A 24,061-nucleotide genomic window follows, 5' to 3' on the forward strand; every position below is an offset into this window, starting at 1 on the left:
AATGTTGAACTGAAAAATGAACTTGCCATTACTAAGTGGTTTTCTGAAAAATAAAAACTAAATAGTTCTAGTCAATTTTACTAACCTGAATTTTGTTTAGAGCCTGATGACCCTCCATGTTCTAGTTTTGCTTTCTTCTTCTTTGATGATGATGTTGATGACTCAGAAGATACTGAACGTTTTTCTACTACAGGAGTGTTAAGAGCTCGTTTTCTGAACAGCTCCCTTTCTCTCAAAAGGCTTGGATCCATAATGCTGCAAAGATAAAAATAAGTACCTTTAATACAGATTCCAGTCACTCAAACCTATATGCTAAATTTGTAAGTCTCACCAAGAGTTACTTCCCAAACAAAATTATCTTGTTACTAGTTGTCTAGCATTTGTACTCACTTACTCATTCATTCAAAAAATCTTTAATTAGTGCCTATTATGTGCCAAGCACTGTGTTAGGCATTAGTAAAGAGAAATAGACTTGCTCTCTACAACTCTAAAACTGCACTCTCCAAATTTGGTAGACACTGGCCACATGTGCCTATTGAGCACCTGAGTGGGGCTAGAGTTGAGATGTACTCTAAGTGTAAAATACACTCCAGATGGAAAAGACTTAGTAGAAAGAACCAAACTTTAATATTGCTAATGACATGTCTGACTCACACTTGAAGCTTACATTGCAATTCCACTGAACAACACTGCTCTAGAAACAACATCAAGAATGCTGTCTACATCCACAAGTGTAAGGAAAAATAGGAGAAAGCAATGTTTTAAAATAGTCAAGATATACAAATATGTTATTTGGGTATTACTATTTTGAGTTGGATCTGAAAATAACTGATTAACTTATGCTGTGGCAAGGAAGAGACCATCTTGGGGGAGGGAAAGTGTCAGAACAGAAAGGAGAATTCACAAGTGATAAAGTAGGGGAGACAAGCCTAAAACAGGAAGCATCTGTTTATTTCACCTTGTGAAGGCAGGTGATTAACCCAGGCTTTCAAGCATGATTTTATCACAAACTTAAATAAGCCTTACAGTTGAAGGAGACCTAAGTGCTTATAGCTTTTGATCCTCAGAACCCTCTGAGATAAAAGGTATCCACTTTATTATTCTTTTAATATGTAAAATCTGAAGTGAAGAGTTACGGTTAAGGTCACAACAGCTGGAAGTACTTGGATCAGAACCCAAATATCCTAACTCCTAAATTAGTGCTCCGCAATCCACACCTGAGACACTGGTAAAGCCTCTAAAACACTCTAGGTCACATTTTATTTATTTACTGCTTTTAAGCGAGGTGCTCAATGCTTTCATGTTCTCAAATGTACGCTTCTTGAAGGCAAGGATTTATGTCTCAGCGCTTCGAGGCCTTTCCCAGCATTGTGGAGTAAGGGGCACTTGATTTGGGAGTCAGGCTGTTCCGATCCGGATCCAGTGGCCTTTATTACTCCTTACTCCACACCTGAAATGCTGGTAAAGTCCTGTCTGTAAAAGGTGTGATACTGATCACATTCAAAGGCCCAGAGCAGAAAGCTTCATGGCTATCACCAACGAAAGCTCCGCCTAACTTTGCCTCCTCTTTTTAGGAGACCTCTCAAACTTTGTCGAGTTTTACATGTGTGGTCGACAGGATACATCACCCTGCCCGTATTACACTGAAAAAACACCACTCTGGGAGTTCACGTGTCCACGTGTCAGGGACACCGAGAAGCCAAAATTAAGTCACAATCTTCTGACTCCACGTTCTTTCCAATATATCGTTCGACTTCCTCCAACCTTTCCACTTTCCTCTTTTGCTTCTGTCGCTGCCTAAGCCGCAGAGGTGCCACCGGCCCCTAAGAACCCTGTTATGAATGGGTGGCAAGCTGAGAAGGGAGAGCTGACATCCTAGAGGTGGGAGAAAAATGTACCGCAGCGTTTCGTTTCGAAAACACCTTTAGGCTTTGCAGAAAACAACCATTATAAACTAGGTCTCCAAAAGGCAGCTTACAACAAAACAGTCCGTGGACGAGCATCTACTTCACAGCCTTTAGCTGGTTGGACACCGTGGTTCCCCAAACTTCACACACTTGGTTCGCTCAGCTACTGCTAAGGTAAACTTGGGGGCTAGGACGAGGCTATCCAACTGCGAATTCCCCCTTCCAACCCAAAAGTTTGCTCAGTAAACCGCCGGCCTAAGAGACAATGCTCCCAAGAAGTTGTTAGGGTGTTGAGGTGTTTCGAGCTCAGAACGGCAGCCCCAGGCTCCCTGAGGGTGGAAACCGCGCTCGCCGCGCCGGAGGCGTCCGGAGGAACAACAGGCCGGAACCCGCGCCCCCCGCCCGGCGGCAGCAGCCCCTACCTGAGCGAGGAGGGCCGCCCCACGCGACCTACGCCGCCTCCCTGCCTTCGCCTCGGCCAGCCACTCACGCCCGCGTGGCTGCCGCTTCCAGCTCCTAGTCAGCGCCCCCGCCGGCACGAACGCTCACCCAGCGTTGCCCCGCCAGACCGGGGTCTGTGGACTGGCGGCGAAGGAGGAGGGACTCGGCCCGGAGCCCCGCCCACCACTTCCGGATCAGGTTGCTCAAACCTCAATCCCGACAGCCACCGCGGCGCCTCTGCCGCCTACAACGCGCGTGCGTCCTCACGTGCTCCGCTAGGGGTCCCGCGGGAGGATAATCAGCCAGCTGGAGCGTTCTGGATCGCCATGACAATGGAGGACGGCTGGGGTTGGGAGGAGAACAGGCTCAGGTGCGAGGCAAGTAGCAGCCGCCAAGATGGAAATCTTTCCTTTGCAGAAATGTAGAGCTACCAGATCTGCTTTGGAATCTGTTTAACGCAAGTGGCAACGTGATTTTTCAAGTTATTGTCTACCAGGTTTTTGTGACTTTACATCAAATGCCTGTTACCAGCATCTAAACTTCAAAGAACATTGCTCCAGCTCCTTCTGTTGCAAGTGAGGAAACAAGAGGACTAGGGAAGCTAAATGGCTTGCCCAAGACAGCCCAACTCGAAAGGCAAATGCTGGAGTAAAGCCCTTTCTGAATTCTCAACCACCACACCTGTGAACTCTCTCAGAAAAGGATTTCGAATTCAGATGCAACATAAATGGGTAGAAATAAAGCGACGAGAAAGATTGGCCTTGGCCACAGCCTGAAATGTACAGTATTGGAGTGTGTACGAGTTCTGTGGCTGTCCTTTCCTCACTAATAACCCAAAGCCGCAGCATAGCCTGTGCTCAACTACTCTGTAACTGTCGTTTAATTACTTAGTACTGGTTACTCCTCAACCTGTGTTGGTTTTCTCATCAGGAATAATTGTACTACCACAGGGAATAACTGTACTACCACAATTGCATTAGACCAGCCGTGGGCAAACTACGGCCCGGCCGGATCCGGCTGTTCTATCCGGTTCTCTTGCTCTCCCCTCCGCTCCTTTACTTTGAATTTATATTCGTTCACACAAACACTCCATCCATGCTTTTGTTCCGGCCCTCCGGTCCAGTTTAAGAACCCATTGTGGCCCTCGAGTCAAAAAGTTTGCCCACCCCTGCATTAGACTGTTGTGGAGATTAAATGAAATAATACATAATTTTTATTCAAATTTTGGAAACAAAACCAAAAGATTGTGTGGCTTTTTTAAATTGGTTTCATTCTAGAAGATTTTTGTAATAAACCCAGTTGATGTTCATCTGACACTCTCAGGAAATTTAACTTTGAATAACAATTTAGTAGGGCCGAGGTTTTACAACTCAGTAACTCCAGATATTAACTGGTAAAAACCTGATGAGGTGTAATGGGGAGAAGGAGCCGACATCAAGTACAGAAAATAGTCCCAAAGGTTAAAATCAAGAAACATGAGCCAGCATTGTATCAATTTTCAGTTAATCATTCTCCAATGACTATATAAATTCCAGTTCCTCATACCCTTGTGGAATCAGTTCTATCATTCTGCTGGCTACCTTACCAAGAGTGAGATACTTAATATACAAATTAACAATGGGTACCATAAATGATCATAAAACTGACCCACATAAGAAACCAAGCCACAACCTTTGCAGCCATCAGCTCAGAATAGTCAGGATTTGCTCAAAGGCTGCCAACTTCCTTATTTTAGGCACACACATACCCACTCCAACACATGCACCAGGACTAATAAGAGAAAACCAGATATGTTCCCCAAAGCAATCACAGAGATGCCCCACTTCTAGTTACTTCCCCTCCTGCTCCCCTTGCCAACAACCTTTAATCACACCATACCAGGAGCATCCCCTTTCTTTTCTTACTGTGCTTCTCGTTTCTGCACTTCACAGGTGCTGCATATTTTACATATTGAAGCCAAGACCCACCACCAGCAAAAAGATTACAACTCACTTTATTGCCAAACTCACTTGACGCCAGTGGTCTGAAACAGGAACCACAATGTCTCCAAAGGTATACTACTACTTGTAAAGCTTCCCCTCTTTCTGATTGCCTTTGAGTCTCTGCCAAAGTGATGGTGGCTGACATAGCAAGCTCTGTAGTCTCTGTTCTCATTTAAGTGTTCTTCATTTTATGCCCCCTTGTATGAAATAAAACTTTGACACATGCTCATTATCTAGTCACGTGAGAATGGAGCCTAGCCATTAGAGAATAATGCTTTTAACTAGATCTACACATGGAAAGCACTCAATGAACTATTAAAAAATACACTGAGAAACATCAAAATTTTGAAGTTTATTTGCATTAAAATAGATTAAAATCAGGCAGGCCCAAACTAAAAAAGGTTAGGAACACACCACCAACAGGAGCTCAGGAAAAGGTGTTTATAGCTAAGACTCTGTAGCAAATCAAAGAAAGTATTTGATTGGCTATAGCTCAAGCCATTGCCTTATTAGGGAAGCCTACTTGGTAGGTTGTGATTAGTAATTCTTAAATTTCATTTTCTCAAATTCAAGTGTATTGACTCTGGCTTAGGTTTCAGTTTGCTTATGTACGCTACCAGGTAAGCTACCAGGCATTAGAGCCACCACAGTCTAATGGCCTCCTTGTTTAAGTATTTTAACCAAATGCTCACAATTATTCCTTTACTTCTTTTTTAAAATACTTGTTTTTTATTTCAGAGAGAGAGAGAAAAAGAAACATCCATGATGAGAGAGAATCATCGATCAGCTGCCTCCTGCACCTCCTGATGCCCCACTGGGGATTGAGCCTGTAACCCAGGCATGTGCCTTAACCAGGAATTGAACAGAGACCTCCTGGTTCACAGGTCAATGCTCGCTCAACCATTGAGCCACATGGGCTAGGCTCCTTTATTTCTTTTTTCTTGAGAGAGAGGAAGAGGGAGAGGGAGAGAGAAACCTTGATGGGCTGCCTCCTGCACGCCACCCATTAGGGATTGAGCCAGAAACCCTGGCATATGTCCTGATCAGGAATCGAACCGGCAACCTTTCAGCACATAAGGCAGCTTTCAACCAACTGAGCCACACTGGCCAGGGAAATTATTCCTTTACTAGTGACCTGGTGCATGAAATTCGTGCACATTAAAAGGGGATTAATTAGAGGAAATAATTTAATATTGCTATTTGCCCTTTCTCTATAATAGAAGTGTCAGAGATAAAAGAAAATTAGTAAAATGTATATGAAAACCTTCCTCCTGTCAGAATCTAGGGCTCAGCACGGGACCCAGAGTCAAGTCCCCGCCCACCCACATGCACCTCAAAATCGAATGAGACCCAGACCCGGCCGGCCCCCCTGCATTGGGCTAGATCCAGACCCCGCCAGTCCCACCCTTGTCAAGCCCTGCTGGGCAGGGGGTGTAGCCTCAGGTCCCCTGGACCGGTGCCAGGATGGGGTGTGTGGCCTGAGGTCCCCCAGCCCAGACCGGGGCAGGGGGCATGCCTTGAGGTCTGCCATCAAGCCCCACCAGGTGGGGGACATGGCCTGAGATCCCCTGTCAAGCCCCGCTGGGTGGGGAGCATGGCCTGAGGTCCCCCGTCAAGCACCGCCAGGTGGGGGGTGTGCAGTCTTAGGTCCCCCAGCCCAGCACTGGGAGGGGGGCACAGCCTCAGGTCCCCCATCAAGCCCCACCGGCAGGGGGGCGCAGCCTCAGGTCCTCCGTCAAGCCCCATTGGGCAGGGGCGCAGCCTGAGTTCCCCCAACCCAGCACTGGGGGTGCACCTTGAGGTCCCCGTCAAGCCCCGCTGGGTGGGGGGCATGGCCTGAGGTCCCCCGTCAAGCACCGTCAGGTGGGGGGTGTGCAGTCTTAGGTCCCCCAGCCCAGCACTGGGAGGGGGGCACAGCCTCAGGTCCCCCATCAAGCCCCACCGGCAGGGGGGCGCAGCCTCAGGTCCTCCGTCAAGCCCCATTGGGCAGGGGCGCAGCCTGAGTTCCCCCAACCCAGCACTGGGGGTGCACCTTGAGGTCCCCCGTCAAGCCCCGCTGGGTGGGGGGCATGGCCTGAGGTCCCCCGTCAAGCACCGCCAGGTGGGGGGTGTGCAGTCTCAGGTCCCCCAGCCCAGCACTGGGAGGGGGGCACAGCCTCAGGTCCCCCATCAAGCCCCACCGGCAGGGGGGCGCAACCTCAGGTCCTCCGTCAAGCCCCATTGGGCAGGGGCGCAGCCTGAGTTCCCCCAACTCAGCACTGGGGGTGCACCTTGAGGTCCCCTGTCAAGCCCTGCTGGGTGGGGGGCGCGGCCTGAGGTCCCCTGTCAAGCCCCACCTGGTGGGGGGCCGCAGCCTCAGGTCCCCTGGCCCAGTGCTGGGGCGGGGGGCACGGCCTGAGGTCCCCTGTCAAGCCCCGCTGGGCGGGGGGTGTGGTCTGAGGTCTCCCAGCCTGGCGCTGGGGCTGGGGGAGCAACCTGAGGTCTCCTAGCCCAGCACCAGGACAGGAAGTGCACTTTGAGGTCCCCCGTCAAGCCCTGCTGGGTAGGGGACATGGCCTGAGTTCTCCTGTGAAGCCCCATGGGGGTGGGGGAGGGCATAGCCTCAGGCCCCTGCTCATTGCTGGTTAAGGCTCCTTATGGGAACTTGGCCTCAGCTGTGGGTGCAGCCATCTTTGTGATGGAGTGATGGTCAATTAGCATATTGTAGAGGGCCGCCTGGGAAGGCACATGGGCATTTCTTTAAATTGTTGTCAGCTGAGCCTGAGGCGACTGGCAGAGCCACATTGCATCTCGGTTACGCCCTCCCCAAGAAGGTGGGAGGCGTTATCAGTACTGACTTTTTACCTTTGTCCAGGTGCGGGGGAGCGGGCTTTGATATGTAAATCCAGGCAAGCACCAGGAATACTAGGGCCTACTCAAGAATGCAAATAAGCTCCTTTGATCCTAAGTTTTGGTGATACTTCCTGGTATTTGGGGGTATAAAATAAATGTGCTACGTGGGCTCCGGGGTCCCTGCCTCTCCATCAGAGAGGATGGCATCCCACCTGGCTCCCAGCTTTGTTTCTATCTTTCTACTGGTCTCTTTCTTTCTTTTATTTCTTAATCCCCAGCTCCTCCACTCAGGAACCGGACCTGATGCGGAAAAGAGAGAACACCTCTACACATATTCCCTCTTTATTAGATAGGATTTCAATGTCTGGTCTCATCTCAGCTAGTTGAAACAGATTTTGGACAGTTAAGCCTTCTAATGCCAATATTAGAATGTTATTTATAATGCAAACTCCCAAATCTCAGTTGCCTATCATTTACCCAAATATTAGTTATTATTATCATTGCCCAACTTGAAACCCTCCCTTAATCAGCCCTGATTAGCTTGATTTCAGAAAATTCAAGATTTGGGGTTAAATACATATTTTCATTCTGCCTTCACATCCTTGCTACACAATAGAGACACCATCTGCGTTTCTTCTGAGGCAAACTCTGACCAGGGATTAGGGAAGGCATAGGAAAAATATCCCACTCTGAGGTGTGGGACATAACTATAAATTTTATAGGGACATGGCTATTTGTGTAATATACACAAAGTCTCAACCACTGATGCTTAAATAAACCTTTATTATAATTAAAACCACCTACATATTGGCATCCTCAGTATTTCAGGTCAGAAGGTGTGGCTAGTGTCAATTTATATGAAGAATGATTCAAGCTACTAATGCAACAGCAATTATGTCTTACCTCATGAATGCTTATAACATCCGCATACTTTTTGGTAGGGAGTGTGGTGGCTTCTTTAGGGAAATACAATTTGTATATTTTATAAAACATTCTTCTGTCCTGATCAATCCAAAACATCCAACCCAAAGAACACAACTCAATATAACCACAGGATTAATTCTAATATAGTGGCTTTTTTTTTACTATTTTATTTTATTGTGATAAAATATATGTAACAAAAGAACCTAAAATTTACCATTTTAAAGTGTACAACTTGGTGGCATTAATTACATTCACATTATGCAACCATCACTACTTCCAAGATTTTTCATCACCCCAAATAGAATTCTATACCCATTAAGCAATAAATCTTCATTCCCTCCTCCCCAGATAACTTTTAATCTACTTTCTAGCTCTATGAATTTGCCCTTGTTCTAAATATTTTATGTAAGTGGAATAAACATTTTAAAATTTGTCTCTTTATGTCTGGCTTATTTTGCTTGATGTAATGTTTTCAAGATTCATCCATGTTGTTGCATGTATCAGAACTCTATTTTTTATGTAGTGGTTTAATTTTGTGTTTTAATTTCTTACATTATATAATTGTTTGGAAGAGGAAAATTGAAGTAAATAAATTTACTTCATTCTGCCATCAAAAAACTACTGCCTTTCATCTCCCCTCAACTGGCAATCTATTTCAACTAACTAGACACTTAAATTCTCAAAATAGCAGACAAAGCAAGTTAACCCACATCCACAATCAAGAGCTAAAGTATGTACTTTGCTCGTCATCTGTCCTGGATTTCTCTAGCATTAAAGATCTCTCCTCCCTTGGGGCTTTTCCTACCTCCAACAGCTTTTCATCTACATCCAAGTCAGATTCATGGAAAGGGAAGTTTGAAGACGTGAAAATCATATCTACTCATTTTTCAAACACGTAAAGGATTAAAATGTTGGCTCTTTTGAATTATAGACATTAGTGTGAAAAACCATTCACACACCTTTGCTCTCTTGCAGACAAAGTTGCTGCATGGTGTACAAGAATGACACTATTAAACTCAACAAACATAGAGAACATAGGAATTATTATGAAGTATAAAATGACATATGCAAGGTGAATAAAGGTGTTATGGGAACACATAAAATTATTAAACAAGTCTTCACAAAGGTGGTTTTAGTCAAGTCTTGTAAATAGATTTCCAGGTGTGTGTGATTAAAGATAGCCCCAAATTCTTTATCAGTCCTCCTACTGAGAGACAAATTCCCATTAACTTCTGCTTAAATCTAGGCTGGCCTTCATGACTTGCTTAACCAGTAACGTAGCAGAAGTGATGTTCTAGTGTAGGGAGCGACTATAGGGTTAAGCCTCAGACTGACCTGTTGGCAAAGCCACAAACAAGTCCCAGTTTGGAGGGCACAACCCTCTTAGCATAATTAAGCTTGACCTTATGACTCCCAATGTAGGGCCGTGAAGACCCCCGGTGGGTCCTTTGGCAGAGCGACGACCCCAAATCAAACGCCGAACTCGAGTCTCGATGCAAAAGCAAGAGGTTTCTTTATTCAAGCGCAGCGCAGGGACTCACAGGCAACAACTCTAACAAGAGACTGCTGACTGGAGCCCTGAACCAGGGTTGGTTACAGGCTTTTAAAGGCAAAAAACCACACGCAGGTGGGGGGCAAGATAGAATGTTGACTTATTCTCATGGGAATGGTATGTTTTATCTCAACAGAAAACTTTGTGAAAACAAGAACTTTAACAGAAACCAGAAGCTAGGACTTTTACTGATAAGCGCTGAGGGGGAGGTCAGCATGCTCTTCTCTGGGAACAGAGCTGTGCCTGCTTTATTTTAACTATTCCTGCCTCCCAGAACAGCCTCCGGGGGCGCCTGCTCTGAGAATGCATTCTTTCACCCCTAGAATGATCCTATCTGGGTAGCTAATGGGCTGTGGGAGGTGCAGCAAGTGCTGCCAAAACAAGTGAAACTCACAAGAACATTGTAACTATGGTGACTACTACCTTGTTTACCTCTGGCTATAAAATAAAGGCTCAGCTTGCCGTCTGGATCTCTCTGTGTGTCTTCAACCAGGCACAGGAGATCCACCTAGAAGTCCTAGACCCAGCTTATTCTCTTTGTCTTTTCTTTAATCCTTCGCCGCCCCTCCTAAGGCTCACCGAACACTTGGCTGTGCTGGCACGGCACATTCTAGAACTTCTGAGGTTAGGTCATAAGGCTCGCAGCATCTGCCTGGGAACCCTGGAACCAACTCTGGGAGCCCTGGGCTTCCATCTACTAGCATGTCCATTACCCAAGACCACAATGCTCGAAAGGCCACATGTAGGAACTCCGGTGGGCAGTCTCAGCTGAGGCCAGCCTTCCAGTCATCCTCGCCTAAGTGTGTCATATCAATGACTCTGTTTTAGACTTTCTAGACCAGTCTATCTACCAGTTGAATATTCCCAAGTGGTCAACACCAACAGAAGAGTCATCCTTGCTTGCTGAGTTTTGCTTCCATTCCTGATCCACAAAATCCTAAGATACAGTATAATAAAGTGGTTTCTGTTTAAAGCCCTCCAGGTTTTCAGGTAGTTGGCTATGCAGCAACACATCACTGCATCATCAGGTAAACAAGTGGGGAAGAACATTCCACATAAAACAAACACACACGCTATGCTCCAATCACACCAAATAAACTCTATTGTTTCCCATGTACACTTTGCCCAACTCTGTCTCACTGTACCTTCCACGTGCCCTAACCTCCTCCACCATCCTCAATTCCAAATCCTAAATAACCTTTCTCACAGCCTTTTTTTCCCAGCAAAATAGCACTTGCTGCCTTTCCTGAACGTGTATACGTCCACCTCTCTAATAACTACGGAGGCACTGACCCATTTTTCTGCAGCAGTGCAAATTTGTGCCTTTTGTTCCAATTAATTAATATGCCCCCTTTCACTTCCAAGTGTCCCATTTCAGTCCACAAATCATATGGTCACCCTGTGCTTACTTTGAATTACAGTTATTTGTGTAGTATTTTATCTTTTATTCTACCTAGGCTATACGGTTACTTGCAAGCAAGTACCAGGTGTCACCTTCAGTAACTATCTACAAAGCATCTACAGCAGATGTTGCAGTGTGTTGTTCTGAATGTCCTGACTTTCCCCTGCGCTGTGCGCCATGAGGCTGTTAGGCCAGATCACCTCACAGCTGACACAGTTTGAGGACTGATGGGAACAAAGTCTACAACTTGGAAAAGGCTCCTTCCATGTTGGTTTACTGTAGAAACAGACAGTACAGAGGATACCTGAGACAAAATAACTAACTAACTAAATAAATGTATTATTAGAGTAGAGGTGACTACTGGGCCCTCCTCTTTGCTTTACCGAGTCACATCCAAAGTTTGGGGCCTGGGCATTGCGAGAAACCCACCAGGTCAGCGAAGCCCAGAGCCCTGGCCCGCTATCCAGGCTGGTGGATAAGTGGGGGGAGTGGTTGTGTCAGTCTGGTCCGTGTCCAGGATTTTAGACCCTATTTTCTTGCTGCAATCATCACATTACCTAGTTACTAAGGGGGCAACCTTCTTTCATTGACATTGGACCTACATGAAGTCAGTGCAGCAACCTGGCCACCACCAACTAGAAAGCCACTCAGTAAAAGCTTAATGAAAGAAGTCAGTCGCACTGTTACTAATGAAAGCCGTGGGAAAATGTAACTTACCTAGCTGGTAAAGGCTAATGACAACAAAATGCTCAAAACCTGTGATTTCTAGACTGTTCTTCCAACTCAACCATTACATTTGCTAAATGCTTCTTTTGTATCTCTGGTCTTTATAAAAGTGAAATCTCTTTTTACCCCCATAAGGCATTAGGCCTTTGTAAGGTAGGCTGTTTTGGCATCTGATCCTCCAAATGTGAAATGTCCTTAGAAAATGAACTGTGACCCATACATTCATTACAATAAATTTTATAAGACTGATTTTATTTCCAAATTTTTGGAAATTTCTTTTTTTTTTTAATATATATTTATTGATTTCAGAGAGGAAGGAAGAAGGAGAGAAACATCAATGATGGAAGAGAATCATTGATCGGCTGCCTCCTGCACGCCCCCCACTGGGGATCGAGCCCGCAACCCAGACATGTGCCCTTGGCTGGAATCGAACCCGGGGCCCTTCAGTCCGCAGGCCGACGCTCCATCCACTGAGCCAAGCCGGCCAGGGCTGGAAATTTCTTTAGAAAAAAACCCCACCAAAATGACAAGAACGCATACAAAAACTGAAATCTTTCACGGAACTATGAACTCTCAGCAGAGAAAGGGACTTTTGAAGTGTTTGAGTCCATCTCCTCCTAGAATCACGTCTAAAATGTTCCTCCATTATGTGACTTGCCTCCTCAAATCTTTCCTAAGTTTGATGTACTTAATCTCATAAAATCGACAAATAATTTTTAATAATTTATAACAAAAGAAAGAGTAAAATGGGGGAGACAGGCCTCTTGTGTTATGTTTTTAGAGAAAAGTCACATCCTTGAAGGAGCTTTGTAACGTGCAGAGCACAGGCCTGGCTTCAGAAACAACAAAACATTCTGTGCACTTGCATTATTTAAATGTGAACAGCTTTTATCTTCCTCTATAAAAAGTGGCAAGCCAGCCTTGGCCAGTGTGGCTTAGTTGGTTGGGCACCGTCCTGTGCACCAAAAGGTTGCTGATGTGATTCCTGGTCAGGGCACAGGTTGGGTCCCAATTGGGGTGTGCATGAAAGGCAACCAATCAATGTTTCTCTTTCACATTGATGTTTCTTTCTCTATCTTTCCCTCCCTCCCTGCCTGCCTTATTCTCTCTAAAATCAATAAAAACATATTTTTAAAAAAGTAGCAAGCTATATGCATTCAAGTACATTTTTAATTGTGGTTCATATAGATTTACACTTGGGAAGAGGCTGAAACAAAAACAAAACCAGCTAACAGAGCTGTTAATAAAAAACTTATTAATTGCCCTAGCCGGCTTGGCTCAGTGGATAGAGCATCGGCCTGCGGACTGAAGGGTCCCAGGTTCGATTCTGGCCAAGGGCACATGCCTGGGTTGCAGGCTCGATCCCCAGTAGGGGGCGTGCAGGAGGCAACTGATCAATGATTCTCTCTCATCATTGATGTTTCTATCTCTCTCTCCTTCTCCCTTCCTCTCTGAAATCAATAAAGAAATTAAAAAAAAAACTTATTAATTATTGTGAGAAGCAATCAAATGAAAATCAATCTTAGATAACAAAACAAATTTCCAATCACATAAATACATTTTATTTTTTACTGAAATTTTCCACTATCGGGAGATCCTAGATGTAATAAAGAAATATATAAAATAGAAACAGTTTAAGTAAATGTGATTATTTGGTTCATTTCAGAAGGTCTACTGGTCCAACTGCCAGCCACACAAGTCTCTGAGTTCTCAACGAAGTGTGACCAGTTCTTCTGAAGAGGTAGGGTGAATGGCAACCGTGTTGTCAAAGTCGGCTTTTGTGGCTCCCATTTTGACTGCAACAGCAAACCCCTGCAGCATTTCATCACACCCAATTCCTTGCATATGGATCCCAACCACCTGGGAAACAAAAGAGAAAGATACTTAAACTATCACATGATCTCTCATGACCAATAATTCTCCACCATGGTTCTATCACAACTGCAATGTTCTATTTTTATTTGGGGACCGGACATTGCAATCCATCTTATCCAGGTGAAGGGGCCCCTATCTGCTCGCGCTCCCCACTCTATTCCTATGGCCAAGCACAAACATGGCCCTTAGGAGGCACTCAGTCCATCATGTTGGATGACTGAACAAAGGAGTATACTAGATGTACCAGTTAATAATGCGGATTTTTTTCAAAAGATGGAATTACACATATATTGATATATATGCGATTTGATATGTATGCTATTTTGTTGTATTGACAACAAGCTTCAAATATGTCAACTTTGCTGAAGGTATTAACATCATAGATATTTTTACACTTAAAAATGTCGACTTTTCGTGCCAAAAAAAAGAGCATTTGCGGGAAGTTATAATTCATTATTTTATTTTGAAGAAAAGTGCTGCTGAATACTTCGGGAAGCTTATGGTGAACATGCTCCATCTCAAGATACTTGTGAATGCTGGTTTAAACGCTTTAAAAGTGGTGATTTCGATGTGAAAGACAAAGAACATCCAGGTCAACCGAAAAAGTTTGAAGACCAACAAATATAAGAATTACTGGATAAAGATTCGTGTCAAACTCAAAAACTACATGCAGAAAGATTAAATGTTGCTCAGCAAACAATTTCCGATCATTTGCAAGCAATGGAAAATATTTTAAAGGAAGGAAAATGGGTGCCACATCCACTGAACGAAAGACAAATGGAAAACTGAAAAGTCATCAGTAAAATGTTGCTTCAACGGCACGAAAGAAAGTCTTTTTTGCATCAAATTGTGACTGGCGATGAAAAGTGGATTTATTTTGAGAATCCCAAAGACACAAAATCATGGGTTGATCCAGGTCAACCATCAACATAGACTGCAAGGCCAAATCGCTTCAGAAAGAAGACAATGCTCTGCGTTTGGTGGGATCAGGAAGGTGTGGTGTATTATGAGCTTCTAAAACCAAGTGAAACCGCTAATACTGATCACTACCAACAAAAAATAATCAATTTGAACCACGCTTTGATCATGAAACAACCAGAATGTTCCAGAAGACACAGCAAAGTAATTTTGCTTCATGATGATGCACCACACACACACACTTCAAAACCAGTTAAAGACATGTTAAAAGATCTTGTCTGGGAAGTATTAACCCATCCGCCATATTCACCAGACCTTGCTCCTTCAGATTACCACTTGTTCCAATAGATGGCACACACACTTTCTGAGCAGCACTTCAAAACAAATGAAGAAGTGGAAAACTGGGTCTCTGAATGGTTGGCCTCAAAACAAGAAAAGTTCTATTGGGTTCAATTTGTATCCACAAATTACCTGAAAGATGGGGAAACGTGTAGCTAGCGATGGACATTACTTTGAATAAAGCACTTTTTATGTTTCTCTTGAAATTATGTTTTCTTTGATTACAAAATCCGCATTATTAACTGGTACACCTGGTAAAGGGCCATTTGTTTCAACTCACCATTTCCAGTGAGGTTTCTCACTATATTTTCAAACTATGAGTTAATGTTCACTTTCAAGCAAATACTTTTAGGGTAACCAGTCCATTGAAAAACAAAGTTAGAGAACCTAACACTTAGCCACAAAAATATTTTGTTTAAAAAGAAATCAAGAATATACTTAATATTACTGAATGGTACACTTAAAAATGGTTAAGATGGTAAATTTTATGTTATGTGCTTTTTACAATTAATAAAAAGTATATCTCAACTTAAAAATCCTAAATCATGTATTATATATGCACTATAGAGCTAGATTTTTAAATATTGTAATCTAAATTGAATTTATAACACCAGAGTTTCTAATGATGACAGGAACTTCACATTATTCCTCTCTATATCTCAGTTCTTAGTCTTTTTTTAAAAAAATATTTTTATTGAGTTCAGAGTGGAAGGGAGAGGGAGAGAGAGATAGCTACGTCAATGAGAGAGAATCATTGATTGGCTGCCTCCTGCATACCCCCTACTGGGGATTGAGCCCGCAACCCAAGCATGTGCCCTTGACTGGAATCGAACCTGGGACCTTTCAGTCTGCAGGCCAATGCTCTATCCACTGAGCCAAACCAGCTAGGGCCCAGTTTTTAGTCTTTATTAGGCTGTCCGGTAATGTTTATCAAATGAATGAATAATAAATGGTATGAAGAAATAACAGATATGAAGAGATAAGTGAGGAACCTTGCTGATTCAACATCTGGAAAGCTTAGGCTACTGAGGCACATTCAAGGTCAAGAAACAGCGACCTTCATTTTGCTGCCAACCCACTTCCTTTCTTCTCTTTGGTCTGATTCTCTGCATCTGCCAGTCCTCAGTGACCTTGACTTCTGTAAGCCAGGGACCATGTTTTGTGACCACTGTCCCTTGTGGAGCCATGTTCCCAAAGCATATTGCTAAGCTGCATTTCAATATTTAATTTAGCCCTAACTGGTTTGGCTCAGTGGATAGAGCGTTGGCTTGCGGACTGAAGGGTCCCAGGTTCGATTCCGGTCAAGGGCATGTACCTTGGTTGTGGGCACATCCCCAGTAGGGAGTGTGCAGGAGCCAGCTGATCAATGATTCTCTCATCATTCATGTTTCTTTTTTTCTCTCTCTCCCCTGCCCCCTTCAACCCTGAAATGAATAAAAATATATTTTAAAAAAACAACCTGTTCGAATTTAAACCAAAACCACAATAAGATACCACTTCATATCCACTAGGATGGCTATAATAAAAATGATAATAACCAGTGTTGTCCAGGGTGTGGAGGAATTGGAACCCTCATACATGGCTGAGGGGAATGTAAAATGGCAGCCACTTCGGAAAATAGTTTGGTAGTTCCTCAAAAAGTTAAACCAAAAATAGATAATTTTACTGACTAAACTTCCTCTTCTTCACTGATTGGTTATATTAAGTTTACCTTGCATTAAATTCTTACACTTAACAATATATTTGAGTTTCCTATCTATTCTGGCCTATTAGCCCATGACAGCGAGCCTTTTGTGGTTTTCAACCTTTCCCCTAATGTTGGTGGTGGAACCTTCTTTCTAAATAAAACATTATGAAGAACCTCAGTATACAGACAGATAGTTAAAGCAGGTCCACACCAGTTGAATCAAAATGCCCCCATCCCACCAAAATGCCCCCATCCTTGCCAACCTTAAAGTCACTCTTTAGCTTACTGGGTGTTTCCCATACCTTCTCCTCTTTATTAGCACAAACCATTTTCATCACACATTTTGTTTTCCTTTTGGTAACCGCATGATACATTGGGGTAAAGGTGGTTGAATAGGTCTTTACATTTTCTTTTCCATATTTAGAAACGGCCTCATCTATAATGTACAGGAAAAAAGCATTATCAAAAACTAAACAATTCCACTGACCTATCAAAGAGAGCAAGAAATACATAACCTCCATCCAATCATGAAGAAATGCCAACAAAACCACAATGAGTGATAGTCTACAAAATAAATCTTGATGTCGTGAAAGATAAAAGACAGGAATTTTGTCTCTCGATTAAAGGAGACCAAAAAGGTTATAAGGACTAAATGCAGAGCGTTATCCTCGAATGAATGCTGGACTTGAGAGAAAAAAATGTTAAAAATGACATGATTTGAGATAACTGGCTAAATCGGAATAAGGTCTAAAATTGAGATAATATTGTATCAATTTAAATGTTCTTGTTGAAAATTGCACTGTACTTCTGTAAGGGGACAACCTGGTCTTGGGAAAGAGATACTGAAGTGTGTGTGTGTGTGTGTGTATGAAGAAATTGTTAAAGTAAAAATGTTAAGGGTATTAAAGAGTCCTCTATATTATTTTATCATTTTTCTTTATATTTGTAATTAGTTCAAATAAAAAAATCAAAGAGGTAGACAGGGTGGTGTGGGGAAAGGGAATTATACCCTCAAAGTGGCAGCAGTCAGGGAGGAAATTGGAACTGTGACAAGAGCTAACCAAAAAGGACTATAAGTGGGGGGCTGAGATAGACTTAGTCAGCTGACAGACACCTTTTTTAAAGTTAAGGGTGGAAGGAAGAAAATGGTAAATATCTACCTTCCGTGAGTCCCACTGTGCCAATAGGGGGGTGGCTGAAGACCACCGTGGGGATGTTGTCATAGTCTAATTTGGAATCTTCTTTGCATTCAAAAAGTCTATGGGCAAGTTTTCGGCCAGCAGCGATGGCAACTGCAAAGATATTTTAAAATCAGTGGTTAGTTTATTGCTCATTTTAACACAGCAGAGCTGTTCTAACTATTTGCTTATCTGGCTTAACATGCTAGTTCTGAAAAAGCTTTATACCAATGCTCATTATACTACCTAGTTCAATATAATGAAGACATATCAATGCTTTAGTTAACAATTCAAAACTAGCAGCTTATTATGACAAAAAAACGCACACATTTACAGGTTCTCAGTCATTTGGTAGTCACCTACTTAATGAGGATATTAGTTTTGTGATACAATATTTATGGAGCAATCTATATTTGTTTTGAGCATCTTCAGTTCTACTTTATAACCATATTCAGTTCACACTAATATTTTTTTAAATGTATTTTATTGATTTTTTACAGAGAGGAAGGGAGAGGTATAGAGAGTTAGAAACATCAATCAGCTGCCTCCTGCACACCCTCCACTGGGGATGTGCCCGCAACCAAGGTACATGCCCTTGACTGGAATCGAACCTGGGACCCTTGAGTCTGCAGGCCGATGCTCTCCACTGAGCCAAACCGGTCAGGGCTCACACTAATATTTTAACATCTATTTTTAAAATTATTTATTTATCTATCTACCAATCTATCTATTTTTTCATTGATCTTTAGAGAGAGAGGAAAGGAGAGGGATAGAGAGTGGAACATCGATCGACTGCCTCCTACATGCGCTCTACTGGGCATGGAACCGACAACCTTTCAGTGCACAGGGCAATGTCCAACCAACCAACTGAGCAACACCGGCCAAGGTGTTATTTATTTACTTAAAAGTTTATTCTCCTTAGCCTATTTTTATTCATAACAGTCTTTTAGAATAAATGCCTGAGTTCAGTAAAAGCATCAGTTATTAATTTTATTGATTTCAAATTGACAAGTTTCCTCCGTCCCCCAAAATAAGGTATCAGTAGGATAGATGAGAAATTTCTTCACTTTGACATAATTTTCAATGGTTAGATTATGTTTTAAAGTTTTTGAAGCTCTGCCTGTTATTTTGCTTTTGAGAGAACTTTCTAAAGACGCCAAAAGGTTTTGGGTGTGTACCTGAGGCCATTTCCATTCTGAGGTAAGACCCAGGGCCATTTTGGAATGGCTGGTGAGGTCCCAGAGGGGGATGGAGTGGAAGCGGATGGAGTGGTGCTAATAGATAGAAGTGGGACAAAGAGCTTGAAAAGGTGCCAGTTAGCTCAGGAAGTAGGTTGCGGTACAGATTCCGAGGATGGGGTCAGTCTTGGTTGTATCAAGACTAAATAGTCATATAAGAATGCCACCCTAAATTACTTCTTCCCACATCCACTTCTTTCCACTGTTAACCACACACAACCCAGATTCTAACTTTCAGCGTTCTTCAGAGGGTGACTGTTATCATCAATATAAAAATGTCAGTCTTCACTGAACATTTTTGTTTATTTTAAATATATTTTTATTGATTTTAGAGAGGAAGGGAGAGGGAGAGAGAAACAGAAACATCACTGATGACATTGATTGGCTGCCTCCTGCACACCCCACACTGGGGATCAAGCCCACAACCCAGGCATGTGCTCTGACCGGGAATCGAACCATGACTTCCTGGTTCATAGGTTGATGCTCAACCACTGAGCCATGCTGGCTGGGCATCACTAAGCATTTTTAAACCAAAAATGAGTATTATTCATAAAATGTCAGGCACCCAACCAACATCTATTTCAATACATTTTTTTTTTTTTTATCATTTTGATGATATAACATGTCATCCTTTGGGCTTTGCTTAAGCTGATTTGACTGTGAACTGCTAAACTGTTTTATACAAGACACAGAGCCTCCCTTACCCAAGAAAAGAAGAAACGTTACCTGGAGTAAGAAGAGCCTTTCCACACACATCCCCGACTGCGTAGATGCCTTTTACATTAGTGTTCTGGAATTCATCTACGATGATGTGACCTTTGTCGTCAGTCTGAATCCCCTACAATTGTGAATGCACATCATGTAAATATTTGGTCTATTTACAAAAAAATGGCAGACCAAATCTCGGATCCACCTCATTTTAGGCACCTCTTTAGCCTGAATCTCTGAGAACACAAGACTCAACCACAAGATGAAAAACATCTTTGCAAACTAGAGTGCTTCGTATCTTTTGCCTAATTTAAAAAGGAAATATTTTATCCAATTTTGAGGTAGTTTAACAGGATTTGACTTTGCAATGAACAACTCAACTGGCTAGGTAAAATGAAAAGGAATCATTCAACTAGTAGACATGCTACGTGCTATCCCCATGGAGTCCACTTAGGACAGTGCTTTACAACTTTCTCCACTGCAGCACTCCTCCCGAAGTGTACTAGCTCGCACCTTAGAGGGGCTCAGCCCGAAGCAGTCATCAAAAGCAGATGTTTGAAGCTTACCATTTTATCTTTAAAAATCCAAGCAAATTTTGTGTTCTACTCTAAAACATACTGCTCTTCCTTTTAACCAATCCTCTACCCCATATATTGAGTTAAGTTTTTGCTCCAAGATGTGTCATGCTTGTCTTGTGGCTTTCTAGACCCCAGGTGTACATACTCCCATGTGAAAAACAGAACAGAAGTAGGAGTAGGTAGCTCAGTGGTTAAGAGTGTATTGCCTTTGAAGCCACGTAGAGCTGAGTTCAAATCTCGGCTCTGCCATTTACTAGCTATGAGACCTGTATAACCATCTATGTATGAACAAATATTTGAACTTCTAGTACAAATGATGCATTAACCCACTCACTGTGAAAACAGTGGTAACACAGACATTCTCCTGGCTCCACAGAGTTACAGCCATGAATTATTTTATTAACTCTGTGCTCCTGGTTTCCTCATCCTTACACCTCAAAGAGCTGGTGGCAATATTAAATTAGGTTAGTAACATGTGGACAAGACCTACACATAGAAATCATTCCATCTGCATTACAAATAATAGATCTTAACACTGAATGGGATTAAAGACTTTGCCTTTTTTTTTTTTTTTTAACTCAGCAAATATAGTTGAAAACTGGACCTGCCAATGCCTATATCTGTAAAAGGCAAACATCACTAGAAGGGTAAAAGGCTGAATGACCAGTCTTGTTATATGAAAATAGTTTTACTAAATTTCACTGAACAATAAGATTAAAATAAGTAAAACATCTTCCTGGATATTTTATTTTTTTATACCTTTTATAGAAATGAAAAAGGAATCTACATTATAACAGATATTAATATAAGAAGATTAAATATAAATATTATATACTTCTCCAGAGGCTCCATAAAATGTATAAACCTCAAACACGTAAAATATATATTATTACTAGAAGAGTAGTATAGCTTCTCAAAAAAACATCACCACCATCAACAGCAGCTGATTAACATTTATTGAGTTTATACTATAAGCCAGAATCTCAGCTAATTACTTGGCAGGCACTCTCTCATTTATTCTTCTCTTCAACTCAATGAGGCAAGCACTATTATTATTCCCATATTTACATGAAGCAATTCAAACTTAAGAGTGATTATGTTGCTTGTTTAATAAGGCCATGCAACTGACAAGTAACAAAACCAAGGTTCAAAATTGGGTCAAACTCTGGGACCCACGCCCCACGCTACTCCACTAGATTTTCCTTTAAAATTTAAAAGAGCAAATAAGAATCCTATCTAATAAAGGAGTAATATGCAAATTGACTGTACCTCCGCTACACCCATAGGTCACACCCACCAGCCATTCAGAAGCGAGTATGCAAATTAACCCAACCAAGATGGCAGCGGCCACAGACCGAGCAGGAGGCTTGGGTTTCCCCGGCAATGGAGGAAGCCAGGCTTCCCGCACACCCTGGCCGGGCCTGGACTCCACTCAAGGCTACAAAGTTTCAATTATAGAAGATAAATAAATCCCAACAAAAATGGCGGCAGCCATGGAGCTGGAGAGAGCAGGAGGCTTGAGTTGCCCCCGGCGATGGAGGAAGCCAAGCTTCTGCAGCCCTGGCCTGCCTTGGCCTCTGCTCAAGGTTACAAAGTTTCAATTATAGAAGATAAATAAATCCCAACAAAAATGGCTGCAGCCATGGAGCGAGCAGGAGGCTTGGCTCTGCTCCAGGCTACAAAGTTTCAATTATAGAAGATAAATAAGTCCCAGATACCAGGGCCTCAGCTTGGGTCGCCAGGGGGTGTGGCTGGCCTGTAAACCACCACAGGCCCCTCGCCCAGGCCGCCCCACACCCGAAGGGAACCCCCACCCTGATCTGGGACACCCTTCAGGGCAAACCAGCTGGCCCCCACCTGTGCACCAGGCCTCTATCCTATCTAATAAAAGAGTAATATGCAAATTGACCATCACTCCAACACACAAGATGGCTGCCCCCATGTGGACACAAGATGGCCACCACAAGATGGCCAGCAAGGGAGGGCAGTTGGGAGGGACCAGGTCTGCAAGGGAGGGCAGTTGTGGGCAATCAGGCCAGCAGGGGAGGGTAACTGGGAGGGACCAGGCCTGCAAGGGAGGGCAGTTAGGGGCAATCAGGCTGGCAGGGGAACAGTTAGGCATCAATCAGGCTGGCAGGGGAGTGGTTAGGGGGTGATCAGGCTGGCAGGCAGAAGCAGTTAGGGGCAATCAGGAAGGCAGGCAGAGGAGCAGTTGGGAGCCAGCATTCCTGGATTGTGAAAAGGATGTCCAACTGCCTGTTTAGGCCTGATCCCGGTAGGATCGGGCCTAAATGGGCAGTCGGACATCCCTTGAGGGGTCCCAGATTGGAGAGGGTGCAGGCTGGGCTGAGGGACACTCGCCCCCCCCCCCCCCCCCGTGCACGAATTTCGTGCACCAGGCATCTAGTGCTAATTATAACACCGGCAGATCAGTTTCACATCTGTTTCCATCCTCAAGTGCCACAACGTCCAGACGATTTATAGACCCAGCCATCAGGATTAGCGTTGCAGACCATAAGGAATAATTACAGGGCTTTAAAGGGACAAGTACCACAGTAAAAAGGAAATCTGTAAGAAAGAGGCCAGTCAGGAAGCTGCTCGACAATCCAGATGAGAGATGGCAGGGACCTGATCTAGGGTGATGACACTAAAAAGGATAATCTTTAAAGAAGCAGCAATGGGGTTTGGGGACAAACTGAATGCAAGGAATAAAGAGAAAAAAATCTAATAGAACCCACCAAAATTTGGCGGGTCTGGGAGAACACAGGGCTCCTTAGAGATTCAAGAATATTTTGGACAGATTAAATCAGCTTACCACTTTGTTTAAATTCAGGCCCCTGGAATTTGGGTCCCGCCCAATGGCCCAGAGGAGGCAGTCAACATCTGGAATCGTGGTCATAGTGGGTTTCCTACCAGGAACTGAAGTAACCATGGAGACTTCCAAGCCCGAGGAAGTCTTTTTAACTTCCTTGACCTATTGGCAAATAAATGTGTTACTTGTAAGGGAGGGAGGAAGGAAAGCAACGAGGAAATGAAAATTCTTAACATTAAAAAAAATCCCCACTGAATCCTACACGTGAATGGGTCATACCTGCGAGTACTTCAGGACCTCTATGCCAGCATTCTCCAGCTCTTCCGTGCAGTTGGAACTGATTATTGAATCAAAACTTCTAAGTACCTGTATGCAAATAGAGGCAGCAGAGGGATGGTGGTAGGAAAGGAAAAAAAACTTGATTTAAGTTTATGCTACAAATTTGGGAGGGAAATTTCAATATCATCCCCTCTCTTATCTCCTTCTTTGTTTGTTTGTTTTGTTTTGCTGATACTCACCCAAGGATATATATTTTTTCCATTGATTTTTAGAGAGTGGAAAGGAAGGAGGGAGGGTGGGGAGAGAGAAACATCGATGTGAGAGAGACACATCGATTACTTGCCTCTTTATATGCTCAGAACCAAAGCTCATTAATTTCCCTCCCATATCTATGGAAGCACTTTGTTTTTTCTTAATTGCGTTCAGAATATCAAGTTGAGGTGGGAAGATCAGGGCAACTGGTAAGTTATATCTTTGGAGGCATTTACATATTCTTTAACAATATTCTCACAGCAATCATTCACTTAATCTTTGTCAAATGCTATCATTCGTTTAAATTAGTAGACATGCAGTGAGTGTCTATTTTTGGGATTTACTCTGAAAGGTGCTAGGAGGATATAAATATGGCTATGGACACCTTCTTCCCTTTCCAGTGGAGGAGAAAGACATGCAACTCTTGCAAG

The 24,061-nt window shown here is 43.2% G+C and overlaps 2 protein-coding genes across 4 annotated transcripts in view; both read right to left on the bottom strand.

Moving 5' to 3' along the window:
• The window catches only part of GTF2E2 (general transcription factor IIE subunit 2), a 54,073-nt gene extending 51,534 nt beyond the window's left edge, over positions 1-2,539 (bottom strand). For all 3 annotated transcript variants that reach the window (XM_080661023.1, XM_080661022.1, XM_080661021.1), the window contains exons 1-2: positions 2,330-2,539; positions 86-255 (exon numbers count right to left, since the gene is read on the bottom strand). In XM_080661023.1, the coding sequence (XP_080517149.1) occupies positions 86-251 (166 nt within the window). In that variant the 5' untranslated portion in view covers positions 252-255; positions 2,330-2,539. The remainder of the gene's footprint in view (positions 1-85; positions 256-2,329) is intronic.
• Positions 2,540-13,305: 10,766 nt separating this feature from the next.
• GSR (glutathione-disulfide reductase) overlaps positions 13,306-24,061 on the bottom strand; it is a 37,809-nt gene continuing 27,053 nt past the window's right edge. The window contains exons 8-13 of the mRNA XM_080661734.1: positions 23,379-23,465; positions 23,103-23,261; positions 19,728-19,839; positions 17,746-17,877; positions 16,888-17,021; positions 13,306-13,626 (exon numbers count right to left, since the gene is read on the bottom strand). Coding sequence (XP_080517860.1) covers positions 13,477-13,626; positions 16,888-17,021; positions 17,746-17,877; positions 19,728-19,839; positions 23,103-23,261; positions 23,379-23,465 — 774 coding nt within the window. The 3' untranslated portion in view covers positions 13,306-13,476. The remainder of the gene's footprint in view (positions 13,627-16,887; positions 17,022-17,745; positions 17,878-19,727; positions 19,840-23,102; positions 23,262-23,378; positions 23,466-24,061) is intronic.

This window comes from Plecotus auritus (assembly GCF_963455305.1).
Source record: "Plecotus auritus genome assembly, chromosome: 3".
Classification (NCBI taxonomy): Eukaryota; Metazoa; Chordata; class Mammalia; order Chiroptera; family Vespertilionidae; genus Plecotus; species Plecotus auritus.